At 35.2% G+C, this 25,733-nt stretch overlaps 1 protein-coding gene across 4 annotated transcripts in view; it reads right to left on the reverse strand.

Moving 5' to 3' along the window:
- The window catches only part of LOC145675782 (protein FAM135A), an 817,324-nt gene that overhangs the window by 559,169 nt on the left and 232,422 nt on the right, over positions 1 to 25,733 (reverse strand). For all 4 annotated transcript variants that reach the window (XM_081746478.1, XM_081746479.1, XM_081746480.1 and 1 more), the window contains exon 3: positions 10,042 to 10,121. In XM_081746478.1, coding sequence (XP_081602604.1) covers positions 10,042 to 10,121 — 80 coding nt within the window. The remainder of the gene's footprint in view (positions 1 to 10,041; positions 10,122 to 25,733) is intronic.

The following is a 25,733-nucleotide window of genomic DNA, read 5'->3' on the forward strand; positions in this document are numbered from 1 at the left end:
ATGGCGGATCTAGTCCGGGGCCGGGGCCGGAGGGGGGGACCGTGGCTCCGTAGTTTGTTGTGTGACAAAAATAATTTAAGCTATTATTTATATATATATTTTTTTAAAGTTTATAGTAAACTCTTGACATACCTATCATGGTCTGGCTTCTGGCAGGGGCCCCTCAGTTTTTACCTTCTAGATCCGACACTGCTCATTGTGAAACCTAAACATTCAATTTAGAGAATTACTGTAAAGATTCTGAAGCCAATTTTTAATATAATTAAGAAGCTTGGTCTACCAAAACTCTTTATACATTTACTCTGTCCGGAGAAAAATTCAAAAAACTACTTGATGGATCACTATCAATTTTGGCCACGATTAAAGGATCAAAAGTTAGAAATCGAGTTCGTTGATAGAGGTGATATTAAAACCGGAACTGAGGAATAGAGTTCGTTGATAGAGGTGATATTAAAACCGGAACTGAGGAATAGAGTTCGTTGATGGTGGTGATATTCAAATCAGAACTGATGAATTGAGATCGTTGATAGAGATGATACCGGAACTGAGGAATCGAGTTCGCTGATTCAGATGATATTAAAACCGGAACTCAGAAATCGAGTTTGTTGATAGAGGTTATATTAAAACCAGAACTGAGGAACAGAGTTCGTTGATGATGGTGATATTCAGACCAGAACTGATGAATCAAGTTCGTTGATAGAGGTGATACCGGAACTGAGGAATCGAGCTCGTTGATTGAGGTGATATTAAAACCAGAACTGAGGAACAGAGTTCGTTGATGATGGTGATATTCAGACCAGAACTGATGAATCAAGTTCGTTGATAGAGGTGATACCGGAACTGAGGAATCGAGCTCGTTGATTGAGGTGATATTAAAACCAGAACTGAGGAACAGAGTTCGTTGATGATGGTGATATTCAGACCAGAACTGATGAATCAAGTTCGTTGATAGAGGTGATACCGGAACTGAGGAATCGAACTCGTTGATTGAGGTGATATTAAAACCAGAACTGAAGAATAGAGTTCGTTGATAGAGGTGATGTTAAAACCGGAACTGAAGAATAGAGTTCGTTGATAGAGGTGATATTAAAACCGGAACTGAGGAATCGAGCTCGTTGATTGAGGTGATATTAAAACCAGAACTGAGGAATAGAGTTCGTTGATGGTGGTGATATTCAAACCAGAACTGATGAATCAAGTTCGTTGATAAAGGTGATATCGGAACTGAGGAATCGAGTTCGTTGATGGAGGTGATATTCAAATGGAAAGTAGTAGAAATCAATCATTTTTGGTTTTCACGCTGATCATTATAGAGCAAAAATGAAGAATTGGTTTCCTTCTATCGATTAAACTTCCCTCGTTTCATCTCGATCCTTACTAAAATCGGATCCATTACGAATCTCGGCTTCAATATTGATCTACGTAGACCAAAAACTATAAGAGATAGCGATGGGTATAGAATCGATTTAGTATTCTAATAATTGGAGGACCCACTTTCTGTCTTAACCCTCTATTCAAACTGGAAGTGGCAGAAATCAGACTTCGGTTTTAACGTTGATGAATATATAGAAAAAAAACTGTAGTAGATAACAAGAAGGTGTTTTCTGCAATTAATTAAGGGCCCAAAGAATAAATTTCATTTCCACTCAAATATCTCTTATAAAACTGGAAGTGATAGAAAACTACTACCATTTCCAGCTTCAATATTCACAAACTTTTACGCTATGTAAACCAAATTCCTTCATGTGATGTACAAGCAGTGGCGTATTTAAGGGGTGGGCTTCCGGGCTTAAGCCATCCCCGAAGTCTTACTTACTATAGTAAAGTATATGAAATATCTTGCAGAATTTTCACATTTTCAGGCAAAGCCCCTCCCGAAACAAAATCGTAAATACGCCACTGTATACAAGTAACACTACTAACTGTTTGTTTGCTTTTTAATTTGATGGTAAGGCTTGACCAAAGGTTTTATTCTGTTATTGCTATTCATTCGTCCAGTTTTATAACACCCTGTCCATTTACAGAAAATCCCAGAAAACCAAGAAAATCTGTAGGATCGATGCATGTTGTAGAACTGGAAATATTTGACGATGTTCAAGTTTCTCACATGAACACACTGAAGTATTTCCAGTTCTACGAAACATGCAAATCCAACATTTTAAAAAGTTTTCTGGGATTTTCTGTAAATGGGCAAGAGCAGTTTTGGAACAGGACGACTCAATTCTGATTTTAAATGACAGTATTTCCATTTTAAATTCTAATCTAAACTCAAAGAAAGTAAGCATAAGAACACAAGTTGAAAATTTACCCTTTGGCTTTAAGGGGTTACAAGGTTGAAGTAGTAATTTCTCTCCCGAGAGATTCACTTCCCTCACATCATTAAGTGGAATGGCAGGGTGTCGCTTGGTCAATTACGAAATATAATTAACAACATCAATGTTCGTACTCACCCTAATCCTGGTTCTATCCCCCTTGCTAATTTTCATACTCTGTGATTTAGTTTACGGCGTAAGGCTTCATTAAAAAGGAAAAAAAGTTTTTTTTTCCCTGATTGCTTGAATTAGTCTTCCTGTTCATTTGTTTCTCCCCCTCTATATCCTGATTATTGGGGGCGCACATACATGCCGTGTACACAAGCAACAAGAGAAGAGATGTGACCAGAGTTTAAGTTTTAGTTAAGGTAAATGTAAAAAAGTGCTACTTGCCAAGTTATAGCACAGGGTTTTCTTTGTATGTCAAATATATATGTCTCGACAAAATTTTCAACATAGATGAGGTTGGTTGAACGGACGGACAACAACGGACCTAGGATAGTTTTTATAATTTCACTTGGCGGTACAAAGTAGGGAGGGGGAGGAGGAGATAGATACAAAAAAATTAAATTTAGTAACTCTTGAACCACGGGACCGATTTGGATGAGGTTCGGACCTGGGATGATTTTTATCATTTCACTTGACGGTGCAACTTAGGGGAGGAGGTTCAGCCCTACAACTTGTGGGAGGGGAGGGAGAGATAAAAATGATCGAAAATGACCATGATATTAATGTCGAATCTATAGTTCAAGCTCGCTGAGATTAACAGTGACACTTCCGATGCCTTTAAATCAAAATTCAGCCCTTTATGTTCAAAATGAAGCGTATTCTCTCCGTAGGAATACCATAGGTAGGGTTCTGCTGGCACCTATATATAAATATATGTATGTTTCAGTATAACTCTGGAACGCCTACAGTAAATATATGTATGTTTCAGTATAACTCTGGAACGCCTACAGTAACTTCAACTAAACTTAGTACAGATATTACTTACAATCTTAAAAAAATACTGTAAGGGTAAGACACTCCCCGTGACCCTACGGATGAGAATGGGACTGATGTTATGTTTAACAACAGCCCCTAACATATTTGGCAACACTTTGTAACTTAGAACAATGTTGGTTGCCTACATGACAGGGGTAACAATAATTGAAATGAAATTTATACATAGCAGGGAACCTAAAATAATTTACACTGTACATAGAAAATTTTGAAATAAACTCAACATTAAAATGAAACGTAGACCTAATTTTGTAGAAACAAATGATTTAAACTTATTTTATTCTTCATTGATACGTGTTTACACAAACGTGAAAAAGTAGACTTAGAAAAAGAGTATTTACAATTTCTAGTTTTTGAAAAAAAAAATCCTTGCTAGATACTGATTCTAGTTTACAAAGTCGCATTTTAACGAACGTGTAAAAAATTACTCTTCATTTCATTACGGGCATCTTTTCGGAACTAGATCGAATAGCAGAGAGAATGGACAGTCGCGTAAAGGATAGTTGAAAGAGTACTATTCTATATATGGCCAAGCTACTTAGTTTCCCTTTATGCCCTGAGTAACAGAGCAAAGCTTAAATAAAAAAAAAAAACTTATCTCGTATAAGTTAACAAGAAAATTGGTTTGAAAGTTTGGCATACACGTGCAGACATCTAAACCAACTTGCAACACTAATTTATGGATAACAAATTAAACTTGCGTCATGTATGTTGACTGATTATGCTGAATTGGCTCTTAAAGTTAAAAATCCAGCTGTCAGAAGGTTGAAATTCAAAATTGCGTGTCGCTATATTTTGCAATGTCCATAGTCTAACGCCGCTGTCATAAATTCTCACTTACTTTGAATTATAGAAGGGAGGAAGTGTGTTCAGTATTATAGGGAAGTAGCTTGTTTACCAGCGGGGGATGAGGTGGAGGGGGAAAATTTGCAACATTTTTTCTGCTTGACTCTTGCGACACTCCCTTACCCTCCTTCTATATGTCAGCGTTGCCAGGGGTAGAAAACTGTCACGTGAATGTCATTCTGAAGAGTTAGTGTGAGTCGGTTATTTGTTGAGTGCTGTTGTGGTTGCGGTTTTGTTGCTTATTATTCATTTGAGAATGGCTTCATAGCGTAAGAGAGTGCAAACTATACACAGCGAAGCTAGAGAAGTAATGCTAGACTGCTCCGCCACGCGTGTGGTTATAAAATATAGAAGGTCAGTAATATGCAAGATGTACCCAAATACGGTAACTACTTATGGAAATTTGTAAATGAGTTTTTTTTTTAAATCTTTCTAAAGGGATTGCATAATTTGCACAAACTTTTTGAATTAATTGAGTATTAGGTGAATTTTTTGACAACGCATTGGCAACCCTACCCAGGACCGTCGAGTGACCGCTTCTTGGTGACGGAGGTGGGGCACCTGTCAATCAAATCTGAATTCCTCAACCTCGCATTAAAGCCAGCTCTCTATAATATTTCTTACCATATTTAACGCCCATAAAGATAACTTGTGATATTTTCCGATCTTGTGACTGAAGATAAGGGTTGGGTATAGTAGTACAATTCCCAGAATAAAAAACACGAAGTACGGAGGAGCTACATAGAAACACACCTAGGTCCTAAAAGCTTAAAAGTCAGAATCCGCCATTAAGGTCATAATTCTTGTCTTCAGGAATGGCAAAGGAGTTGCCTGCTCGATTTTCTAAAGCAAGACTCAACAGTGAACACTATATTGAATCCTTGAAGAAAATCCAACAAACCATCCGACGAAAATGACCTAGGAAATATGATGATGCCATCAAACTGCATTGTGATAAACCAGACCGTACTCATCTCTCGCCACAAAGTAATATCTTGTCAAAATGTGCTGAACAGTGGAACCCCATTTTACGGGTGCTAATTTCGTACTTCTGATTTCCACCTTTTTGGTGCACTCAAGGATGGTCTTATTGACCGAAGATTCCTTAATATTACATGTGAAAGAGATAGTTAGGAACTGGTAAAAACAGTGTCCCACAGAGATTTTTCAGCCTTGGGTTCAAAAGGTGAACCAAACATGTTCAGTGTAATGGAGATTATTTTGAATAATATCATTCTGTACGCAATGGACCATTGTATATATCTATGTGGTTTGACTGTTCCATTCCTGTTAATAAAAACATTATAAACTAACAGGAATGTCTCTCAGTACAACTCTCGTAGATAGTTGCATTAAAATTTCTTTAGGTTTGAATAATTAGATTTGCATTCACTTCATTACAGAGTTTATCTCTTGTTAGGAGTTTAATTGAGATTCTATGCACATGATGTAATTATCAGACATGGTTTCTTGTGAAGTTAGTTAATCTTTGTTGTTTAGTATATCCATGTTATGTTGGATGGATTACTTGGACTTATTGAAGTTCATGCTTATTTATGAAGATGAATCATTTTCAATAATACGGTTGCTGCACAGAATTTGAAACAATTGTGATTCTTGCATGTGTTGTAAACAAATAGCCAAAGGGTTCTATTATAATTTATGACACACATGGTTCTTTCGTTCGATTTATAGTTCTTTCACAGCCAGCGGCGCAAATCTGTCTTCAACATTGGGGGGACGGGTAAGACTGTTCCCATAATCTTTTTTTATTTTCTTTTTTACGATGTTCAAAATATTTATGAAATTGAAAAACAATGTTGTGGAGGATCAGAGTTGTGGGGGATCGTTTTTGGCAATCGTACAAAAATCATCTAATTTCTTCCCTAAAACACATTTCAAGTCGGATTATTTGGGGAACAGTCTCCCTCAGTTCTAAGATTGGAGGGGACATGCTCCCCTCATCCCCTCGAGATTTGCGCGAGTATTCACAGCTCTTTCTGGGTTCAAACAGTTACGGTTCTAGTTATCATGTAAGATCCTTTATAATTCGTTAATCCGTTCCATTGCTTCTCCTCTATATAATGTAGATATTCCAAGATGATAGGTCTTTAGTAATATTTAATAGTAATCTTTATTAGTGTTTCTATCACAACGAGCGAAATAAATCATCATAATTAAACGTATTGACGTAACATTGTCCCTTAATTGTTTTTCTCGATGTATTCCACGAAGTATATCGACTTATCAAGGAAAATTGATATGATGAAAGTACCTTACGTAGAGGTAACTGCACATTTATTCGTGAAAAAGGAGATCCAAATCATGGATTTTTATAATGTTGTGAAGGAATAGATTTGCATTAGGTTGGTTAGATTTCAGTTTAGCGTCCCTTTCAGCAGCGAGGCTATATCAAACGTGGACCTACAACTTAACATGAAATTGGAACAACATGAGCTCTCGCCGAGAATCGAACCCGGGTCTCTCACATCAAAGGCATGTACCCAATCCACATAGCTACGAGAGAAGTTAGATTTGCAGTAGGCATGATGCTTCCATGTTGGTATTAAAATATATAATAAATAAATGATGGATTAGAATTTTTATTTAAGATATATTCGTTAACTTGTATTATTAATGAGCAAAAAATAATGTACTATAGTTCTCATTACAATAAATGTATTTTTTGTAATCGTTAATTAATAACACTGGTGTACAAAATTTTGCTTATTATTATTTCTTGATGATTTTTTATGTATTTTGACCCCTGGCATTTATTTTTATGTAGTGTCAATATTTTCAGTGATATAAGCATGTTTTATCTTTCTCCTATACTGATTTATGCAGAGCAATTTGCGTGCATTTATTTCGATACTCGCTAGGTGGTATCGCATTTGTTGTTAAAGATAATTGTTCGGAGCAGCAAACAGAGAATATAGATTCTAAAGATTCAGAGCAGAATTGTAAATTGATTAAATAGAGTTATTCAAGTGTGAAGGTGATGTTGGAGAAAATTAAATATGAGGAACATCAATGGGACGTGTGTGGGGATTTCAAAATTATTGGTTTTCTTCTTGGGTTGCAAAGTGGTTGTACTAAATATTCCTGCTTTCTATGTCTGTGGGACAGTCGGGCAACTAACCAGCATTATGATCAAACCGTCTGACCTGAAAGAACGGAGCTTATTCCAGGAACACATAATGTGATAAATGAAGCATTAGTGCTCAGCGAGAAGAGTCTCATGCCAACAGTACATATTAAGTTGGGATTGTAAAACAATTTGTGAAAGCTCGGGATTGCAATTCACCTGCCCTACAATGTATCAAACAAATGTTTCCAGCTTTATCAGAGGCAAAAGTAGAGGAACGCTTGGGAGGCATTTCATAAGTTGGTGACGGAATTTCTTCTGCACAACCGAAGTGAAGCGTTTGATCACCAAGTTATGACCCTCATTGATCAACATCGAACATTGGGATGTAGAATGTCTTTAAAATTGCATATGCTTCATTCACACTTGGATTTCTTTAGGGAGAATTTAGGAGGTTAGCGAAGAGCACGGGGAGCGTTTCCATAAGGATATTCAGGTAATGGAAAGCAGATACCAAGGAAGGTGGGACTATGCAATGGTGGGTGATTATATTTGGGGATTAGTCCGTGACGAAATGAACGTTTCCCACAAAAGAAAAAGAATCACTAACCTTCACTTTTGACTACGGAATTCCAGTACTTGATGAACACTTTTCTCCAATTTCAAGTACTTTTGTATATTTTTTATAAGAAATGTAATATTCATATATTTTAGTATTTATGTATTGTTATGTAGATTTTTGTTACCCAGAAAGTTGATGTCCAAAATGTATGTGTTATGCTTGTAGTTCAATGTTCTTATAAGACACAATTGTATAATATATTACTGTTTGAGTACAATCTAATATGCTTATATCATTACGAATTTTGACATTACGGGAAAATAACTGCCACACTCGTGTTCAGCGGGTGCAAATCATTAAGAAGCCGACGAAAAACTAACATAAGCTCGACCTTGATCAAAATTTGTATACCATTGCAATCGTTAATTAAGTTATTACAATATATGCTCATCCTATGGATATTAGAATGATTTTGGGAACATTAGCTTTCAGTATCAACGTTAAGGATAGGTTTGAATTTGTTTATTTTTGTTTTCCAAAACTATATTCGTCTTCTTACCATTCATTGCTCCGATCACTGTGATTTATTTACGTGATTATTCACGTACTAAAATCACATGTGACCGGAGCAGTGAATCCGTATGAGCAATAAACTGTAATTGTTCCAGCATAAGTTTTAAATGATATAAAATATCGTTGTGATATGGCAATAGTAATGTTTTTCTGTTTTCTATGTTACTATCTCAGCAACTGGTTTGTTGGATCATAATTATGAAACTTAGATAGTTTTTAAAACAAAGCTTAATAATTATATAAGTAATTACTCTGAGACAAGTTTATGACTTTCTTTTTATCACATTTCTTGCTAGCGTCCCCCATAAGCAATTTCAGGTTTGAAACAAGATTTTTGATTATTGATCCAGATCCGTATCCACGGGGGATCTAGGGGGCCGGGCTCCCCCTAAATTTTTACTAGACCCTTAAAATTTTCACGGTAGGCTTGCAAATGAACAATAATATGGTAGTGAATTATAAAATGGTTAGATCGGGCCCCCTAACTTCTACTAGGCCCCCCGTACATTTTGGGGCTGGCTATCGGCCTGTATTGATCTTATCATTTACACTTGTAAATGTGCCTAAGCCTTACAACACATACACAACTCGTAAAGAATAACAAAGGACCCCCCCACGAAACCAATCTCTTTCCATTTTAAACAATTCTTTATATTTGGTTAATATTCCTTGCTGTGTTTAACAATAAGCATGGGAATAAAAATATGTGTACGAAAATTTTTTAAAAAAAGTAAAAATTATCTTTAAAAATATTTTTCCGCTACTAGATTCAAACTATATTTATCTTTTTCACCCCATTTAACGAGCCCCTGTCTATTCTTTTCCTGGGGCACAACTCCCAGGTTGAGAAACCTTGGTCTGAGATATTGCACAAATTAAGAACTAAGATCTGGGACCTCTCTCGCTTGGACCTCTTTAGTAGTAACTAATTAAATGAGGAAATCGGTATTATCGAGATCCTCGACAAAGTTGACACAAGGGGGCTCAGGTGGCTCAGTGGTAGAGTGTTTACTTCTGGTTTGTGGGATCCCTGCTTCGAACCTACCTAGCTCTACGTGGACTTTTGTGATTGACAAATATCCTGTGTATTGGTTTCCTCGGGGTTCTCCTGTTTCCTCCCACTTTCTTCGTTCTACCCCTTGATTCACTCTTATAATCACAGTCTTATTTAGCCTACACAGCATACTGTGGGAGGCAAAACTGAAAGATTTCATTAAATTTCCAAGCTGACACAAGATGATGTCAAATTCATATTATCTCTATTCCTTAGTTATCAGATCTCCGTCATTTATATGATTAGGACTAGAATTAGAAATGAAATTTCTGTTTTCGGCTTCTATGACCATGTTAGACCGTCACGTATGAGGGATGACATCTCTCGGTGATCACACTATCTGGAGAATTGGGGAGGAAGAAATGAATGGGAAGGAAGGAAGCGGCCTGGAACCATTATACTAGGTACTATCCCAGGATTTGCCTGTTGTGAATGAGGAAAATGTCACTCAGGAAAAAAACTTTAACACTTTTTCGAAGCCGAGGCCGTTTGCACGAAAGGCAAAAGCGTTAGCGACTATGCAACGTGAGGCCACTTTTATATGAACATTATGAAATGAATATTAGCAACTGAAGATAGAAAATAAATAAATGTAAATACTTACTTTGATTACGAGGCAGACTAACTTCTATTTTCACGGGAAGTTTAGGCGAAACCCGTAACGCAGTACGCACTTGATAAAACCTGAAATAAACCAAAGAATAAAAAACGCACCATTAATAAATGCAGATTCAGATTTTAAAGAAAAAATATCAAACACCATTATACAATAGAAAATAAACACAGTGTTGCAGTGTCAAAAATAGTAAAGCCTGAATTGTATTACGAATGCGCATTTTCTTAACCGAAATTTAGTCTTTATTTCAATAAATAAATATTTATAAATTTGGGATTATACTTAATATTGTAAAATTTTGTTCCTTACAGTTTATAGGTAGAGCTAGGTAGAAATAATTGAGTGTTTGGAATTGATCCCCACTACCGGTTTATTTACATTTCTTTAAATCGGTTACAACAGTATTTACAAATACTAATATCATATACAGTGGCGTATTTAGGGGGCTTCCGGGCTTAAGCCTACAACGACTCACCAAAGGTAGTCGTTAACCCTGGTTCAGTTATATCTTCAGTGGCAATAATCGTTTTCACCTTAAAATATCTTCTGAAGTTATATTCACTAATACGCTCACCTTTTCTACTGAAATTACAAGTCTATGATGAATGTTAAATAATTTATTCTTTGACTCCTTTTTAATGTATATTCACACAAACCGACTTGCAATCCAACATGTTAACTGAGTATCTATCAACAACGACATAGCAACCAACTAAACGATAATGTATATTTCTTATATATTAAAACATTCTTCTTTTATTATTTTTAATTAACATTATAACAGGTATAGTGCTTGTGTAAAAGCACTTTCTGCCCGAGATATATGTAGTTATGAGCCGATACAAAGTATCTCGTTATATAAAATGTCGCCCGATAAAGGGACTACATATAAAAGTTACAATGGAGCTTGACTTTTATATTTAAGAACCACTGGTCCGTTTATAATAATGACATAAGAATAGTGCTATTCTTTACATTTTGATCGCCCTTCATATATAACTTCATTAAGTTTCCTTCATATAAATACATTTATAATAAAACTTTTATTCCATTATTATTATTTTTATCATTAAAAATGTCGTCGCTTACTAATACGATCAACGAAGGATGCGAAATCAAAAGTGTAAGAGATAATTATATTTTAAAACACAAATTACAATGATCAACGATTTCATTCATCATTAAAAACGGTCATGGGAAAAAAAGATGTTTGCTCCTTCCAGGGCGCATTATATAACAATTACGTAAGATGGTATTTTAAAGTATACATCATATCAACAAGGCGTCATGATACAAAAGAATCTTATCCAAATATCATATAAGGTTACACATGAGTACAGTCGTCGGATACTTAGCTTAATAGAATGAACCTCCTACTGAATATAATCTTTGACAATACAGTTTTAACATAAATCAACATAATATAAATAACCTTTGTTTTTAATCAATAACAACATTAACATCTTCCCGTATGGTAGATATAATAACCTGTGTTCAAGTGAACGAAAAGAAGAAATTAAATTTATTTTCACACATAAATATTCATAAGAATCAATAGCTGACACGGGTCTAACCCCTACCACGTCAACTGCAATCAGTTTAGATTCGTACTTGTATATGGTTCTAATAAAGTACATTGTACCGCACAATCAAGATTATGTCTCGCATTATTATTCTGTACAGGAATTGTGTCATTATTTTGATTTTGATACGAAGTGCCATCTCTTGAACTACGGTTTCGTCTATCAATGTAGTTTACAGTATTTCTAGAATTTCGCCATGTATTTCGTCTGTTTTTGAATCTACTTTGGTTAAATGGTCTGACATAATTATGGTCACGATTAGTTAGGTTAGGTGTGTTCCCATCATATCTTTGCCTACTCTGATTGTTCTGATTGTTTAAATTTACTCGATTTAGGTTATGTTCCGTATCGTCTACATTACGGATATTTAGATTCCTGACTGGTACTGATCTAAAGTTATCTGAATTGTTTTTAATTTTGCCTACTCCCGCTTGATGATTCTGTGCCTGATATTGAGTTTCATAACATTGAACAAGCATCAATAGATGATTAAAACTCATGCATTGCGTAGAAAACAGGATTTGTTGTAATTTAAACGGTAGTAGATTTCGAATAGATGCGATCACTCTAAATTCAGATTGTAGCGGATTTACGGTTTTTAATTCATTATACGTATTCACAACAAAATCAACAACAGATTTATGCAAGCGAGGATTAAAAGGTTGATTTCTAATCGTAGCGTCTCTGTTTGCAAGTAGAAAGTCATTCTCATAATTGGCAATCAGCGCTGCCTTGAATTCCTCATATGTGTTGACGTGTTCACGTACTGCCTTAAACCATAAAGAACACGGTGGAAGTAATAAATGAGGGATTAATTTCATATATTGAGATTTATCTATACACATTATACTGCATTCGTCCTGAAATTTTTCTAGAAAAGAAGTAGCATTTTCATTACATCTACCACTAAACTTACTCATAGCCTGTATTTCGCTCATTTTTACACTTAACTTTACATTTCTTTCACCTTTTCGTGTTCGTGTTGAGTGAAAATTTCTACCTACTGCGTTATGTGTGGTTCCACCATCTCTTTTCCGCCCATCTGTATTTCTTGGTTGAATTCTTTCCAAAATAATATCCTCATCGGATAAATTACTTGAAAAAGAGATAGCGTAAGGTCCTTGTCGATCTGCTTCGGGTGAATGCGAGGTCATCTCTTGTGAATGAGGGAACCCCAAACGATCATTAACCATGTTGTTGTCATATGCATTGTCTTTAATCTGTAACGTCCTAATTTCTTCCTGTAAGGTAGATATCAATTGTGCATTTGCACGTATTTGGTTAGAATTATCTGTCACCTGAATCTTTTGCTGACGAACAGAAGATTCTATTACTTCAAAATCTTTTTTTACAATATTAACTTCTTGGATTACATGATTGTAATTATCCTTGCAATCTTCAGATAGTCTTTTTAACTTCTCGTCGAATTGTAACGTGATGTCTGTCACAGCTTGTATTACAGATTGTTTCGCTTCTTCGGACTTTTGATCGATTTGTTCTAACTGTCTACCCAATTCTTCATGTTGTCTCACTAATCGTCCATTCAATTCTTCATACTGTGTTTCTAATCGTCCATTCAACTCTTCGGATTTTTGCTGTACCAATTGTTTTAATTCTTTGGACATCTGAGTTAAATTTTGTTCCTGTCGCTGTAATGCTATTAGAATTCTGTCCTCTAGTGTCGACATTCCAGGTGTAATGGGAGCTATATCTTGCCCGATGTTAGCATCATCAACAGTTTCATTCTCTACTGTCTCACCAATCATGATTTTTCTTGTAATTACTCTACCACTTCTAAGAATAGTTGAGTTCGTATTCATGAACCTTCTTACTAAGGTAAATTCACCCTTACTTATACTTCGGGATATGAATTTACAAGAATCCCGGGTGAGGTAAACCAAAAATTTTACAACGGCTCACCAAAGGTAGCCGTTAACCCTGGTTCCGTTATAACTTCAGTGGCAATAATCGTTTTCACCTTAAAATATCTTCTGAAGTTATATTCACTAATACGCTCACCTTTTCTACTGAAATTACAAGTCTATGATGAATGTTAAATAATTTATTCTTTGACTCCTTTTTAATGTATATTCACACAAACCGACTTGCAATCCAACATGTTAACTGAGTATCTATCAACAACGACATAGCAACCAACTAAACGATAATGTATATTTCTTATATATTAAAACATTCTTCTTTTATTATTTTTAATTAACATTATAACAGGTATAGTGCTTGTGTAAAAGCACTTTCTGCCCGAGATATATGTAGTTATGAGCCGATACAAAGTATCTCGTTATAAGCCCCCCCGAAATCTTACTATAGTAAAGTATATGAAATATCTTGCACAATTTTCACATTTTCAGGCAAAGCCCCCCCCCGAAAGTTATCAACCCCCCGAAACAAAATCGTAAATACGCCACTGACCATATATAATTTTTAATATAAGGTTTTGGGTAAATAGGGTGTTTTTTGACCTGGCGGCCTCAAGAAGAAGTTCTTAGTAGCAAGCTACGTAAGGGGTTGTAGGACACACTATACTTCACTACATGTAGAGGGTATTAAAGTTTTTGTGAAGGCTCTGCTACAAGTCCAGGCTGGGTTGTAATTAGGATTTTCCCGCTGCTCCACTGCAAGCAGCAAAGAGCTGCAAGCCAAGGCTTTGAGGTAGAGTAGGTGCCTTTCAGACTTCACCGTAAAGAGGAGACAAAAAATTAGTGAAGATTTGCCAGCTGCGTCCCATTATATAGGCATCCTGGCGGCGGTGGCGCTGCTGTTGTTTTCTTGTTGTGTGCTTCGTAGGAGGAGCCAGTGGTTCGACGTTTGCATTTTATAGTAAATTTACGTGGTGCGTACTACTTTGTTGTAAATTCATGTAATGATGTTTAAACAAGAGCGTAAAGTAATGTTTGTATACAGTAGCACGTAGAATATTACAATATACTTTAAACTTGGTAACTAATTGTTGTGAACAGAATGTAATAAAATTACTTCATGAAGCATACACATAAGGCTATGGCGGATCTTGAGTAAAGTCAATTAAAAAAAAAGTAATTAGTATAAGATAAGGAAGAAATTTTGATACAACTTCAGAATGATGTATATAAGCATTAATGTACTAGGGAAACTTTCTTTCCGTTGTTTGTAGCGATAAATTTAAATTATGTACGAATACGACTTCTTTGACGAGTTGCCATTGGTATAAGCAGACTTTTATTTGTGAAAGAGGAAGCCAAGAAATTTCACACACATTTTTTCCTCCGTGTCTTTACGATAAATCCTGTCATTGAAGCCTCGAAAAATCTTTCCCTCTGTCTTATACCATTAATGAAACTACTTTTAACTTTACGTGTCATTTCTTAGGTTTCCTAATTCAAATCGCTAATTAGTATTTTCTCCCCGCTTTTTCTGCATATTAGCAGAAATTTGATGCTAGTAGATAGCTTCTAGCACATTTCATCGACCTGTAAGTATACTTAAAATACAAAATTTCGTTGAAATAGTATAACTTCTTTGGTGAAGGTGATTTTGTAAAATCATTCTTCTCTAGAAAACTCATAAATACATAAATAATATTTCTGACTTTTGTAGGACTTTCTGTCTCTAGTGAACTCCCAAATAAAACAAAGTATATAAGCCACATAGTCTACAATACATTAATAACGTAATGCAATTAAAAGTCTAGGAACAAAGAAGGTAGTCAACGTCACAATAACTTTACAAACTATGAAACAATCAAATATTAAAAGAGGAAGTAGTAGATCCACCATTTTCAGTTTCAAAACAGGGATAAGGATGAAGATAAAACCCTTCCTTGGGAGCTTGAATCCAGTGGCATATTTATGATTTTGTTTAGGTGGGGGCTTTGCTAACTTTATTAACAGAAATGTGAAAATTCTGCAAGATATTTCATTTACTTTAAAATAGTAAATAAAATTGCGGGAGGACTTAAGCACAGAAGCCCCCTCTTAAATACGCCACTGGCTGAATCCACGTGCAAAAACAATTCTCGCTATCTCTTAACACGATTGCTCTACAGTGATAAAACATTAAAATCTTAAGTCTAGATCTACTCCTCGCTACTTCTCAACGTGTTTGCACTACAGAGATACAAAATTAAACTCCTCAGTATGGATCTATTCTTCCTATCTTTCGCCGTGTTTCCTCTACTCGGATCCAACTTTAAAATCCTGAGGATATATCTATTACCCGCATTTTTTAACCTCACCGAGTTTCCTCTACTCGGATTCAACATTAAAATACTGAGTATAATAGATCTATCTATCTTTTTTTTAATTTCGCCGTATCTCCTCTGGAGAGATATAACATTTAAACCGTCAGTATAGATCTATTTCAGGCTTCTCTCACCGTGTTTGCACTACAGGGATACAAAACTAAACTCCTGAATATGGATCTATTTCTCCCTATCTCTCGTCGTATTTGCTCTCAGGAATCCAACATTAAAATCATGTGTATAGATCTTTCCTCGCTATCTCTTACCGTGTTTCCTCCACACGGATGTAACATTAAAATCCTGCGTATAGATCTATTTCTTGCTTTTTAAAATCTCATCGTGTTTCCTCTACAGGAAAATAACATTCAAACAGTAAGTATAGATCTATTTCTTGTTTCTCTCATCATATTTGCTTTATAGGCATCCACCGCTAAAACTTTGAGAATAGATCCATTTCTCGCTATCTCTCACCGTGTTCGTTCTACAGGATTCCAACATTAAAATCTTGAATATACATCTACTTTTTCGCTGTGTCTCACCGTGTTTACTCTACACGGACCCAACATTAAAATTCTGAGTATAGATCTATTTCTCGCTTTTTTTCACCGTGTTTCCTCTATACGAATTTAACTTAAAATCCTGAGTATGGATCTATTTCTCGCTATCTTTCACCGTGTTTGCTCTACAGGGATACAACATTAAAACCTTGAGAATGGATCTATTTCTCGCTGTTTCTCTCCATGTTCACTATACGCGGATCCAACATTAAGAGACTGAGTATAGATCCCTTCCTTAGGTGGTTGATATTCCTTGCATTCACTCGCCGTGTTTCCTCTAAAGAGATCCAACGTAGAAATCCTGAGTATAGATCTATTTTTCGCTATGTCTCACCGTGTTTCATCTACTAGGAATCCAACATTAAAATCCTGAGTATATATCTATTTCTCGCTATCTCTCACCGTGTTTGCTCTACACGGATATAGCATTAAAGTAACGAGTATAGACCTATTATTAACTTTTTGAAATCTCACCGTGTTTGCTCTTCAGTGATACAACATTAAAATCACGAGTATAGATCTGCTTCTTGCTTCTCTTATCGTGTCGACTCAACAGGGACGCAACATTAAACCCGAGGAGACACATCTATTTCTCAGTATCTCTCACTGTGTTTGCTCTACAGCGATCCAATATTGAAGTCGGAGTATAGATCTATTTCTCTCTATTTCTTACCGAGTTTGATCTACAGTGATACAACATTAAAGTATGAACATAAATATACTTACACGATACCTCTCACCTTTTTGCTCTACATTAAACAACACTGTGAGGATCCAACGTTAAAAACCTGAATATAGATCTATTTTTAGCTATCTCTTACATGTTTGCTCTTCAGGATCCAATATCAAAACTCTGAGTATGGGTCTATTTTTCGCTATCTGTTACCATGTTTAGATCCAACATTAAAATCGTAAGCTTGGATATATTTCTCGCTATATCTCACAGTATTTCCTCTATACGGATATAACATTAAAAACTTGAATATAGATCTATTTCTGTATATCTCTTACCATGTTTGCTCTACAGGAATCCAACATTAAAATCGTAAGCATAGATATATTTCTTGCTATCCCTCACCGTGTTTCCTCTATACGGATATAACATTAAAAACTTGAATATAGATCTATTTCGGTATATCTCTTACCATGTTTGCTCTACAGAGATCCAATATTAAAATCGTAAGCATAGATATATTTCTCGCTATCTCTCACCGTATTTCTTCTATACGGATATAACATTAAAAACTTGAATATAGATCTATTTCTGTTTATCTCTTATCATGTTTTCTCATCAGGGATCCAATATCAAAACCTTGAGAATAGGTCTATTTTTCACTATTTGTAACCATGTTTGCTCTACAGAGATCCAACATTAAAATCGTAAGCATAGATATATTTCTCGCTATCTCTCACCGTGTTTCCTCTATACAGATATAACATTAAAAACTTGAATATAGATCTATTTCTGTATATCTCTTACCATGTTTGCTCTACAGGGATCCAACATTAAAATCGTAAGCATAGATATATTTCTTGCTATCCCTCACCGTGTTTCCTCTATACGCATATAACATTAAAAACTTGAATATAGATCTATTTCTGTCTATCTCTTACCAAGTTTGCTCTACAGAGATCCAACATTAAAATCGTAAGCATAGATATATTTCTCGCTATCTCTCACCGTGTTTCCTCTATACAGATATAACATTAAAAATTTGAATATAGATCTATTTCTGTATATCTCTTACCATGTTTGCTCTACAGGGATCCAATATCAAAACCTTGAGTATATATATATATATATATATCGCTATTTGTTACTATGTTTGCTCTACAGGGATCCAACATTAAAATCGTAAGCATGGATATATTTCTCGCTATCTCTCACCGTGTTTCCTCTATACGGATATAACATTAAAAACTTGAATATAGATCTATTTCGGTATATCTCTTACCATGTTTGCTCTATAGGATCCAACATTAAAATCGTAAGCATAGATATATTTCTCGCTATTTCTCACCGTATTTCCTCTATACGGACATTACATTATAAACGTGAATATAGATCTATTTCTAGCTATTTCTTACCATGTTTGCTCTTCAGGGATCCAATATCAAACCCTGGAGAATAGATTTTATTTTTCACTATTTGTTACCATGTTTGTTCTACAGGGATCCAACATTAGCACTTAGAGTATATCTATTTCTCGCTATCTCTCATTGTGTTTCCTCTATAGTGATTCAACATTAACACCCTGAGTATAGACCTATTTCTCGCTATCCTATCTTTTAGGATTTTTGCTCTATAGAGATCCAATATTAAAACTGTGAGTAGAGATCTGTATCCTGCTATCTCTTAACGTTTTTGGTCCATGTGGATTCAACATTAAAACCATGAGTATAAATCTTTTTGTCTATATCTTATTGTTTCCACGGATTTTACACTAAAACCATGAGTATAGGATAGATCTATTTCTCGCTATCTCTTATGGTGTTTGCTGTACAGAAATCCAATATATAAGCTGTGAGTGTTAATCTACGAGATCTCGCATTTCTCGCCATCTTTGTTCTTCAGGAATACAACATTGAAACGGTGAGTACACAGATCTATTTCTCCCTATCTCTTACAGTATTTGCTCTCAATATCAACATGCTTTCAGTAGGCAATGTACGATAGTCCAGTATAATATAAGGACGGAATTTATTAGATACGATAGGCAATGTACCAGGTACAGTAGACAGTGTATTCTATAGGTTTGTAATGTGTTAGATAGGGTACACAATCTATTAAATATGGCAGACAATATACTAAATACGATAGCATTTTATTAGATGCAGCAGGTAATGTCTTAGACACAGTAGTTAATATACTAAATACGATAGGTAATATGTTATATACGACATAATAGACAATGTATTATGTAGATACGGTAAGCAATGTGTTACTTAACAAGATACTTATTTTAAAGTTGTTTTAATACTAAATTAGATCAACGATGTATTTCTAATTTTAATTTTCTATGAGGCTTACTTATAAGCGTATATTATGAAGAAGTTATGTAAGTACATGCAGATAGTTCTCCGTTTACAGCGATTGATGAAAAATATATTATTTATATGTAAATAGAGCAAGACAGAACATTCAAAATATCAATTAAATTGAAAGGGAAGTTAAATCCATATGTTCAGTTTCATCAGTACAACGGTGGATTGACATTTATGGAAGTACATATTGATTTAATTGCGGTGTAACATCTCTCTCTCTCTCTCTCTCTCTCTCTCTCTCTCTTTTATTTTGTGTGTACATACGTACAGCTATGGCTCTCTTTAACATAAAAACATTTTTTTTGCTAACTTAACATGCACTATTTCTGCCAGTAATGTTATATACTCCCACAACCGCTTGTTCAAATACTAATATTATAAAGTTCAATTAAGCTATGTATACTTATGGCTCTGTACAGTACTCATGCAGTACGCATATACACCCATACAAAGCAAGGCAACTGAACTACAGATTTTCCTTCTCTCTCTCTCTCTCTCTCTCTCTCTCTCTCTCTATCTATCTATCTATCTATCTATCTATCTATCTATATATATATATATATATATATATATATATATATATATAATTATAACATTCCAAAAATGATCTAGCAAGTTGACTTGGATGGTAAGGGATCAGTGACGACGCCAGCTGTAAGTTCCTAGGGGGGCAAAGGAGGGGCAGATACATTTTCGGGGGGGCGGCTATTTTCCACACCAAAAGCCATTTATTATGTTTGACTTACTTTACATTGTGTATTTCGATGTTGTTTTTATATTAGGCCTATAGATAAACTTATTTCAAGTAAAATTTCTAACTAACAAATAAGTAACGTCTGCATATGAAATATTTTTCAATGTAACTTTTGAAACCTAAATTGAATTACTTTCGCGTTTGCTACAAGTAACAAATTCGTCTAGTTCTATATGCTACGTATATATATATATAATTTACTAGGGGCTTCTGAAAATCTCGTAATCCAACCAAGAAGGGGTGTAGGTAGTAGGTAGAAAGATGAAACTGTAGTTTTGAAAAACATGTTTTCAACAAATTTTCATATTAATAATGAAAACAAATTTTCATATTAATAATGAAATTCTTATTGCTTTCTCAGGCCTCTGAAGTGATTATGTGTGTCCAAACAGCGAATTTCACGAACATCCAGATCACAACTATTATAACATTTTTGTTCCACCAAGGATAGTCACCAAAGTAAATTAATGAGAAAATCAGTAAAACACTACGGGACTCTCCTCCATTATATACAGTGGTGAAGAAGTGATGGCTTAGTTCAAACGTGGCTGTTTCTCAACAAATTATGCTTTACATCCAGGATGACTTTACATCGAGTGACTGTTCCCGTAATCATGGATGCAATTTGTGACATTTTTCTTGAAAATTGCAGCATTTCAGCTAGTGGTAGATATAACCTGGGGCCGGGTTTCCTACGCCACCCCAGTTTTTGACTGACAAAAAGAATTTAAGCTATTACGTATTTATACACTTTTTAAAGTGTATAATAAACTCACGATATACTTATTATAGTCTGAGATCTGGCTACAAACCCCGTCCCCAGTTTTTACCGTCTCAGTAAAACTTGTGTCAGAGATTGTGGGCATTTCTTTGGAACGCGTCGGTAGTATAATTCAGAATGGCTTGAGTATGCGCAAGTTCTTGACACAATGGGTTCCCAAAAAATCTGTCAGGAGAATAAAAGAGTGACGACATTAAGAGAAGTTTTCTTCCAATTTGAATGTAATGCTGATCATTTCGCTCACGAATAGTAACCATGAAAGAAATATGGTTGTACCATTATGATCCTGAAACGAAACAACAGTCAATGGAGTAGTAGCACTCATTTCTCCCTCGCCCCAAGAAGTTCAAGACACAGAAGTAGGTTGAAAAACTGTTTGCAACATTCTTCTGGGATAAGTATGGAGTCGTACTCATAGACTACCTCCGCAAGAGTCAGATATTTAATCCAGAATCTCTACATTACTCACAAAACTGAAAGAAAAATTCAAAGTTCAACACCGCGGAAAATGAAAAGAAAGGAATTGCGTTCCTTTAAGAAAATACACCTGTCCATCGAACCCCTGCGAACACAATTAGCATTGCATAATCTAGGATTTCAATGTCTAGATCATCATCCTTATTCCCCAGATTTAGCTCCATCTAACTATTGCCTGTATTTATTTCCCAAACTTGATCTGATTGAACTTTAGATCTGATAAGGGTAGTGTTACGAACAGTGGTGCAAGGAAGTCTCCAGATCTATTTAACTTCTGCAAAACTGGAGCACTGTACAAGGTAGTATATTGACTCTCGGGGGAAGTGTAGAAGAAGTAAAACTTCACCATTCCACGTGCACTCCTGGGTTGGGCTACGAATTTTTCAGCAGCTCCACGTACATTTCTAGTCAATATGGTAGACGTCATGTCAGTACTTTGAAACAAAATAAGTAACGGAGCACTAGTGCATACCAATTACTAACTAAGGATCAACACTCTGACAATACGTTTTATTGGGAGCTAAATAAATAACGATTTAATTCCATACATTTATTATTATTATCATTTGCAGGAAGGGAAAACACAACTTTTTTCCTTCAAAAAATTAAGCCCTGGTAGTCGCAAATTAAGCTGTTATAAGACCATCCTCCGAATATTGAAAGCCGAGAATAATGTTTCAGGAAATAGAAGTATAGATCCTTTAAATAAAACAAAATATGAAACTGAAAACTTCAAAACTGGATAAATACAAACAAGTTATGTAATTGGTTTTACCTTTCTTTTGTTTCTAATCGAAGTTGATCCAATGAGAAGAAAACAAGTCGACCAAATCTACTATTGTTCGCTAGGCACAGTAATTAAAATTCATAAGAAAGAACTGTAACTAAAATTTACCGGAAAAGGCGCTAAATTAAAAAACAGAAATATGCCTATATACCCAGACGCTCAAAGAAGAAAGCTTGAGGACTAATCTGCCACATAATAAATGTATAGTATAGATAGTACGATCTGACAATAAGATTGGTTATGATACTGATATAAAATACTATATGTAGAATGTTTTATGATTGTAGGAGTCTGGGGGGGCAGTCTGGATGGCAGTCAGGGGGGCAGAAGTAGCCACCAGGGGGGCGCTCGCCCCCCTTGCCCCCCCTCTGGCGTCGTCACTGTAAGGGATGCTTTTTAACAGTTGCTTGGTTGGATGGATTAGAGCAGGCGTTTGCAGCCTATTTCATATCACAAATCCCTTTTTAGTACAAGTAGTAAACCTTTAGATTATTGCAGTTTTTGTGTTTTTCTTGTATTTCAATACATAATTTTTCAACAATTTTATTCCTCTTTATTTGTTTAAAATTTTAGCATTCTATGTTGTATTTGACAAGTGTGAAATGAAAAAATGAGTATGAAAATGATAAATTTAAAATAATCTTTTTAAAAAAAATGTTTTGGTACTAGATCATAATTACATTTACCTTTTTCATCTTCGTCGTGATATCCATGTATTCTTCTTCGCAACTCACAGGTTGAGAAACGCCATATTAGAGTTTAGTGTTCCTTTTCAGCATGGAGGCTATATGAGACGTGGATTTTTACAAGCTTTACGTGGGATTCGAAGCACACGCGCTCCCACTAGGAATCGAATCCAGGTCTCCCACGGTAGAGATTCATGGTTAACCATTTAGCCATGATGGAGCTCCCCTTAACAGTAGCGTACACAGAATTTTATAAAGGAAGAAATTTCAAACACCAAAACTCAAATGTCGTTTCAGAGCACGAATGATTTACATATATCTATATCTATATCTATATCTATATCTATATCTATATCTATATCTATATCTATATCTATATCTATATCTATATATCTATATCTATCTATCTATATACCTATATGTATAATCTATATCTATATATATTAATAAGGTAAATGGTTATTTTTTTTATAATATTTCGCTGAAGGGTTACAATTCGGAAGCCCCCTTTTCGTACGCCAAGCTCGTAAAAACTATTAATTACAATCCTTAGGCGTAGTTACATGTATTTGTCCTGCTGTATATTTAAACATATTCTTAAAAAGAAGGCAAAGCTGGGTTTGGAATCTGATTTGAAATATATTCTGTTAACAGAGTTGAGCACATACACAATCTTGATGCTATACAATAACCGCGCCATGTGTAGAGTTAAAGTGATACTAAAGCATACGCCAATCAAGTTTCTCATTATGGCATTACTAACGACACAATGTGGTTAATAAGATATAGTTAATAAAATTGCAATTACCTCTTAACTTAAGTTTTTGTTTAACTGAAATATTGTCTACTATCGAATATGTTAACCAATAGATCACATTGATAAGGAAAGTTCGGGAAAAAGCGCCTACCTGCAGAGAAACTAAGCATGCCATTTGGAGGAGTAATTAATGCTGATTACAAGCTAATAAAATTCCTGTACGGTTCAGAACTGTTCGAGAGATTTAACTCGAAAGTTTATGTGAAAAAGTGATTATACGCGCATTTAAACACGTTCCGCCTTATGCAGAGTCGTTTTCACGTATGATTAGCGTCATACTAAAGGTCTGACTACTGCATGAAACATATGTTAATCAAACTCTTTAGTATGGCACTAATCACGCGTCAGAATAATTCTGCATAAGGCCCGTTAAGTACAACATTAATAGCAATGAATATTGACATACGAATTGAAATCTATCGGAGGTAACAGGAAAAAAAATATTTTGCAATAACTAATGGGTTTGCAAATTGATCACTATTGTTCTTCTGTTCTATGAAGAAATGAAATGAAATTAAATTAAATCTTTAAGTTTTACGTCCCACGGTTATGCCAAAGGAGACGGTGATAATGAGAAATGAATTAAATGGTGGAATGAAGAAAGTGGGAGGAAACGGGAGAACCCCGAGAAAACCTGTGCTATGAACAGGGTGCTATGAAGAAATGACATAGGCTAAAGACTTCCTTGTACCATGAACATTTTATGTGTGCAATTGCGTTGCATCCATCAAGGAACAGTTCGCATAACCAAAGCGAAAAGCAAGTTCGACAGATGATTCAAAAGGCACAAAATTTGTTCGGTAACCTGCCTTGTGAAACGCAAACTGAAACAATCCAATGTATAGTGGTGATCGGAACTGATTCATTGGCATGGATACGAATATTATTTGATTGTTTCGTTGGTACATCATAACGTCTTAATGAAGAAGTATCATACTATGTACAAACATCCTGCCATAATCTTTGGTTGGATGGAAAACACATCAAATAGCTGTACAAATCGTGTGCAAATCATGCATTTAACGTTAAATCTCTCGCAGTTCTCCACTGTACAGGAATGTTACTAGTTTGTTATAATCAGCATAAATTAGTCCTTCAAATGGCATGCTTAGTTTCTCTGCAGGCAAGTGCTTTCTCCCGAACTTCCCTCGTAAGCTGTACAAAATGAGATGCTTGAGAATAAATTCTGATGTGTGGTTTCCGGGGAAACATTAACAAGAACCGCAATTGTATGGCTTTAAAAAGTATGTCATTCGTTGTTAATGTCAATAGTTTATTATGTTTATACTGTTTATAATGTTTATAGTGTTTATAATGTTTGTTATGCTGAATTTATTTATTTATTTATTTATTTACGTACTGTCGGGCGCGTACCCTGAAATTTTGGTTGGGGACTCCAAGATATTTTTTTGGGGGGCGGGTCCAAGCTTTGGGGGAGTCCAAAACTACAAGCCACTACATGATGTAGTATTGAACAGTTATTATTCTGTACCAGATAAGTAATTGTCAAATAGTTTCACTCATATTTTCAGGGAAATAATGATAAAACTTAGATTGTTTTTATAAGAGAAAGAGTACGCATGAAGTGTAAGATCAAATGTTCATGCTATATCAATCATTTCCCTGTTAAACAAGTATAGTTTTATTAAGAAAGTGTGAAAATGTATGTTCAGTTAGAAAATTTTGGGCGGGGGGATCCCGATCTGGTGGCCTCCTCCGTGGGTGAACCCTTGTGTAGTGCACATGTAATACAATGTGTTTCAAAACAACACTGACAGCGTTTGGAACGTGATTCCTGACACCAAGATAAACAAAAAATATAGACCAACCTGGGTGCACAAATGCTTCCTTTCGGAGTTATCGGCTGCCGAAAAATGAAAAAATGAAGTTTAAAGGTCTATAGCTCATAACTATGGGACCTACCGTAGTCATGCCAAGACTTCACTAAGAAGATAG

Source organism: Thermobia domestica, chromosome 18, assembly GCF_964235325.1.
Source record: "Thermobia domestica chromosome 18, izTheDome1.hap1.1, whole genome shotgun sequence".
Classification (NCBI taxonomy): Eukaryota; Metazoa; Arthropoda; class Insecta; order Zygentoma; family Lepismatidae; genus Thermobia; species Thermobia domestica.